The sequence below is a fragment of the Nelumbo lutea genome, chromosome 3, assembly GCF_056320005.1.
Source record: "Nelumbo lutea isolate HS-2025 chromosome 3, American lotus-T2T, whole genome shotgun sequence".
NCBI lineage: Eukaryota > Viridiplantae > Streptophyta > Magnoliopsida > Proteales > Nelumbonaceae > Nelumbo > Nelumbo lutea.
Window position 1 is genome coordinate 109,274,782 of NC_142686.1, and position 6,368 is coordinate 109,281,149.

At 41.7% G+C, this 6,368-nt stretch overlaps 1 protein-coding gene across 1 annotated transcript; it reads left to right on the forward strand.

Annotated features, from left to right (window-relative positions):
- Window positions 1-1,500: 1,500 nt before the first annotated feature.
- On the forward strand, window positions 1,501-4,321 carry LOC148867537 (UDP-glucuronic acid decarboxylase 2-like). The gene is made up of 5 exons (XM_088975688.1): window positions 1,501-2,485; window positions 2,606-2,754; window positions 3,307-3,470; window positions 3,566-3,640; window positions 3,809-4,321. The coding sequence occupies exons 1-5, from the start codon at window positions 1,878-1,880 to the stop codon at window positions 4,112-4,114; spliced, it is 1,302 nt and encodes a 433-aa protein (XP_088831814.1). The 5' UTR covers window positions 1,501-1,877; the 3' UTR covers window positions 4,115-4,321.
- Window positions 4,322-6,368: the final 2,047 nt, after the last annotated feature.

The following is a 6,368-nucleotide window of genomic DNA, read 5'->3' on the forward strand; positions in this document are numbered from 1 at the left end:
AACCTTTCTTTGACCCTACCCTCTTTCCATTTAAGGGTGGACAAGTCAAGTTGGCGGGTTAAGTCTAGAACCAACATCTAATTTCTATTATACATAAGCAATAAACAAATAAAACAATATAACCAAACATCAAAATTTGAAATTATTTAATTAAACATAAATGATCAATTATCCTTCATATAAAAATTAAAATAATATTAAATTCAACACCAGATACATGAGTTAAATTACCTTCCATCAATATACATGATAGGAAGATTATTTATCCTAATACTATACCCAATCTATATCCGCATGGATTATAAAATCTTAAATCCATTTTTCAAACAAAAACACCCTCTCTAAGCGATTCATGCCAAATGAGATAAAAATTGGCAACCCTAATTGCAATTTCTTCTTCTTCTTTTTTTAATTTTAGGAGATCCATATTCATAATACTCAATCATCCATCTCAACATGCCTCTACCCCCTTCTACGGTTTATTACCATATATATAAAAAGAGAATATAATCGTGATTATCATCTTAGCCTGCCTTATCCCAATTACATGTGATCGGCTACATAAATCATGTTTTTCCATTAATATCATATCCATTGATAAATTATTGACGCATATAAAAGAGAATATTAAATTGTTTAACCCAATGTTTGTCAAAGTGAACACTTTATTATTTTTATTCTAATACTCAGCCACTCAAAGCAAGGTCGGCTTTAGGATTTGACTTTTTCATTTTTTTTAATTTAATAAAGATAGAAAATGCCTTTTAATGTAATTTTTTAAATAAAAAACATAAACAATACTAACATGCACCGCATTCAATGGGCGCATGTTAGAACGTAGAACAGGAGAGTGGTGTGGTAGGACCGTAGGAGGCGTAGCATAGACCCGAAAGGTTCTACTTCACCACTTTCCAGCAACATTACACAATACACACCCAAAAGCCCTCCCAGCATTTGCCAGGTGGACGGTTGAGGCGCCAATCTAGTTTGAAGTGGTCATTGCCAAACCAATGCCACTCATTTCTCCATAAATTACAATTATACCATTAATAATCTAAAAAGTCAACAACTATAACTAATCACTTAGACAATGCTAAAGAGGCAATGATAAAACACATGGTACAACATGCGAGATGCATCCTAATTACCCTAATATAAAATAGAAGTGGATCCCGGGAATTCGGGTTTTGTACTTTGATTATGACCCGCATTTTTCATACTTGTCAGTGGTAGTACCGAACCAAACCGGGGTAGGCATGCCGGTCCGAATGAACCTCCAGGATTTCATTCAAATATATGTTGATGTCCAAAAATGCCCTTGTGCTTCTTGCCAAATATCCAGAATGTCCCTATTTTTCGTTCCATTATCGTTAATCGCTTAACTATTAAGATAACAAGATTTAAGGAGGAGGAGGAGGACAACGCTGTAATTTCATAAATGGAGCCCACGTTGACTAGCCAACACAACAAAACAAAAAGGAGGGCATAATCGTAATAATAAGGCAAACAAAAGATTATTTAAGTATGAGCAATGGCTTAAATGCTAAAACAGAGTGTGGGAAATAAGAGAGAGAGAGAGAGAGAGAGAGAGAGAGAGGGGTCACGCTGTCGTCCCCGGCGAAAATTCCTGCACAGAAGCAACTCATCTGAGTGTTCTACATAAAGGGGAGGCATCGCTCCCCTCTCAAATCGATCTGAGCATCTGGGTTGTCTACCTCTCTCTACAAAACCCAACAGAAGTTTCAGGAAATCGTGAAAACCAGATAACGGAAAGACAGACAGACACAGAGACAGAGATCTTTCGAGTCATCTCTCTCGGAAACCCAGAGTAATTCCGAGGAACAGAGACAGAATAGTCTTGGTTGGGAAATCGGAATATGGCCTCGGAGTTGATTTACAGAGGCCATGAGACACAACCTCAGGCGGACGCGTATTCTCCGAAGCCCCTGAAGCCATGGTTCGCTGTAACTCGCCCAATTCGCTACATGCTTCGCGAGCAACGTCTCATCTTCGTGCTGGTCGGCATGGCCATTGCCACCCTTGTATTCACGCTGCTGCCTTCCTCCCCTCCGAAGGCTGGCCACAACTACTACCCAATACCGGAGACGTATTTCCCGACAGGGGGATCCAATGCACTCAGCCATAGAGTTGGGTTGCAGCACCGCATCCTTGGGACTACGAATCCCGGAGGGAAGATACCGCTGGGGCTGAAAAGGAAGGGGCTGCGGATCGTGGTGACGGGTGGGGCCGGCTTCGTGGGGAGCCACCTGGTGGACCGACTGATCGCGAGGGGAGACAGCGTAATCGTCGTCGATAATTTCTTCACCGGGAGGAAAGAGAACGTAATGCACCATTTTGGGAACCCCAGATTCGAGCTGATACGCCACGACGTGGTGGAACCCCTACTGTTGGAGGTGGATCAGATCTACCATCTGGCATGCCCTGCCTCGCCTGTGCATTACAAGTTCAATCCAGTCAAGACCATCATATCCCTTCATATTCTCTGTATTCGATTGCTTTTTTTCTGCTTTTCATTTAAATTTGTTTGATTTTGTTCTCGATTTGGGTTGCTGTTGGCTTTGACTCGTCTGGTGGGTAGAGATTACAAGACGAATGTGGTTGGAACTCTCAACATGCTGGGGCTGGCGAAAAGGGTCGGTGCCCGATTTCTGCTAACGAGTACCAGTGAGGTGTACGGTGATCCTCTGCAGCACCCACAGGTGGAGACTTACTGGGGAAACGTGAATCCCATAGGTGACCTCTCTCTCTCTCTCTCTCTCTCTGCTTCATGTCATTCTTGCTAACGTGTGAGGACAAGAACCGGCGCACGTTAGCAAGACCACCGGCGTTCTATTGGTGAGGACGGAGGCGGACGGCCGGGAGAAGGTTAGATCTGGTCGTAAAGTACGCGGTCTTTGATTTGGTTTAATTGTGGGGGGCCCGTGATTGACGGGGTTCATCAACCGAAAGGGTCAAAATCTTTCTCCGAAAGAGGAAGGAAAAGAGGAGAGTAGTCTGTGTTTTGTAGGTTTGTTTTCTGGAAACAGACAACATTGGCGTTTCTTCAATATGCCGCGAAAGCGGGAGGCCCTGCGCCGTTAATCTGGGCTGGGGATTTCCTTTTGAGGTTGTTTCCTTTTTCGAATTAATGGAAAGTGCTGTTTGGGGTGTGTTTGTAATTAGACTCCGAGTATCTGAACACTTTTTTAGCACAGTTCCTTGATTCCTTCTTCATATGAAATCTGACAGCGTCCGAATGGTGGGTTTTTCACTTTTTCTTTTTGTAAATGGTGGGGCGATTTGCAGGTGTTCGGAGTTGTTACGACGAGGGCAAACGCACGGCCGAGACTTTGACCATGGATTACCACAGGGGAGCTAACGTTGAGGTTAGAATTGCTAGGATCTTCAACACGTATGGACCTCGGATGTGCATCGACGATGGTCGCGTCGTCAGTAACTTTGTTGCTCAGGTGATTTTTTTTTTTTTTAATTTTCAGGCTATTTGATTTGATTATGTGTTCAAACTTAAAACTTAAAAGGGTTCTACAATTAATAACAATTGCAGACATTAAGGAAGGAACCATTGACAGTTTACGGTGACGGGAAGCAGACCAGGAGTTTTCAATACGTTTCCGATCTTGTAAGACCTCTTCATCTTCAATTCTTCATGCTCCAAATGTTTGTTGGTTTTCCTAAAAGAAAATTTAATTGATTCTAAGTTTTAACTGATCTGTGAAGTCTTGGGGTACTACTATTAATAGTTCATTAATGGTGTTTTGGGTCTGAATTAAAAAAAAAAAAACCACAGGTGGAGGGTCTGATACGGCTGATGGAAGGGGAACATGTAGGGCCATTCAACCTTGGGAATCCCGGGGAGTTCACGATGCTGGAACTTGCCCAGGTGGTTCAGGAGACAATAGACCCGAATGCAAAGATTGAGTTCAGGCCCAACACAGAAGACGACCCGCACAAGAGGAAGCCAGACATCTCCAAGGCCAAGGAGCTTCTGGGATGGGAGCCCGTCATCTCGCTGCGCAAGGGTCTTCCCCTCATGGTCTCTGACTTCCGCCAGCGCATCTTTGGCGACCACAAAGATAACATTTCCTCTTCATAATAAAAATATTCAGTCACAGAGACCTTATCCTGAACCTGAACTGAATAATTAAAGTTGGAACCTCAGCAGAAGCCCTTCCCCTACAACCCACTTCCTTTTTAATAGTTACAGTGATTTGCTACCTTCCGGCATGTGTTTATCTTCTTTCTGTAATATTTTTTTCTTCATTGAAAGTTTTAACATGAATCAAAGGCAGCGAGTTTAGCAGATGCATGTTCCCTTTTCAAAGTAAATAGAGAAGTTGAAACGACCATTGTTTTTTTTCTATGCACTAGTGTGATGCTTGAACTGGAATTTCCACACGAGCTTTTTAGTTTTTTCTTTTTTTTTTTTTCCATTAGTGGATGATCTTCTGGTAAAAGGGGACAAGGACGTCTAATCAGTCCATTAACAAATTCGTATCAGCTATATCCAAGGTAGCCAATGAACATAATAACTTTAAAGGTTTAAATTTGACTTGTAAATGTCTGGTTCTAAAGCGAATGGCATCATGGAGTCAAATATGGAAACGATGACGTAAAATCTCATCAATCCCATCCAAAAAGAGAGGCGTAAATCTCTTGCAGTTCCTCCCCTACTCCCGACGTGTTCGATCTTGGTCTTTTATTAATGGCATTCATTGCTGTGGGCCTGTGGCAAGTACCTCCTTTATGGAATCATCAATTCAACGCGAATAATAGACTTTGGAGTTTGGAGAGAAATTATTAGCAGTCAGCACCGGAGCATCCCCTACCCCTATGATTAAGGCGTCAATATTATCCCCAATTCCCTCAACCCACCATTAGTCATTAGTCATCATCATCATCTAATTATGGATTCAGGCATTCAGCTAGAGATGATGAATCCTGGTCTGCGACTCCAATCCGTCGGAGGTGGCAGAGCACTTCACAACCTATCGTTGTTTGATGAATTGTCAAGAAAGCACAAATACTAGTAGTGGAGAGTGGACATACTACATTTACCAACCCTACGGAACACGAGGGCCTCGCGCGTTAATTGTTTGGACTTTTGAACCGAATTTACACATGGCAAACAATCCGTACGGTAATAATACTGGTAAGAATGCACGCAACCGCAACCGCAACCACAACCGGTACGTTACCGATAAAAAGTTCGGTATCCACCACCCCACCACAATCCAGTGCTACTTCCACTCTCTCCCAAAACAAGAGTGAAAACTAAAGTTTCTGAAACAGATACAGCAAGCAGCACTAAAATTTCTGAAACGAACCTGACAAGAGAGAGCCGAAAAAGGTTGTACAACAAAAATTTCCGACCATTACGCGTACTCCTGTCAGACATATTGGAGTTTTTTCAGGAAAAAAAAAAGATTCACTCTGGATTAAGAAGTAAACCACACACAAAATGGAATAAAGCCTCTCGGTCTTGCACATGAGAATGAAGTTGAAATTCCCTGGTTCTCTATTCTTTTCTCTCCGCAAAATAGGTTGGAAATATGAGCTTCTACCCATCTATCCACCTGTAATTGGTAATTTCTAAGCTTAACTGCCACATCACAAGAATAACAATACAAGTTCGCATTCTCATGTTTTTCCCTACAAACTACATAACTCATGGTTTTTGAACTGCCACTGACTCGGACGGTTGCACCATTTGATCCAGGAACTGTCTGGGCAACCGGTTCCATTTTATCCCAAACCCAGTCCCTGACCAAAATCCGTTGAATCGGTTAACGACCCATTAACCCAGACAGTCGAACTGTCGACTCATTCAACAGTTTTTGGTCATTTTTATTTTTAATTATTTTTTATTTTTATTGTTAGAATGGGTCATCCATTCAAACCGGATGATCAAACTATCGACCCAGAAACTAGTGGCCAGAACGATTCCATTTCCGGGTTATTTTTTAAACCATGACATAACTAGTGGTACTGTATGTATGCTCAGTCAGTGTTGACACGACACAATCACATTACAACAAATCCAAGTTCCCCACTGACAAATGAAAAGGAATATTATTGTCATATTTCATATGTGAACAAAAAAATACTTTAAATTGGTTTAAACATCTGAGTATGAGGCTCTATAAGCAACAGAAGTTCATTTTATAAAATCAAAGATCTGTCAGGCTACTTTTGTCGTACTGATGGGGCAAGAACTGCCACCAAAATAATACGGAGGAAAAAAATTTGAACAGCATTGAGATCCTTATCTAGCATTGGTAAAAAAATGTGCACCATCTCTGAGAACAACATAGCATTCCATCAACCTTTTAGTGGACAACTTCCAACAG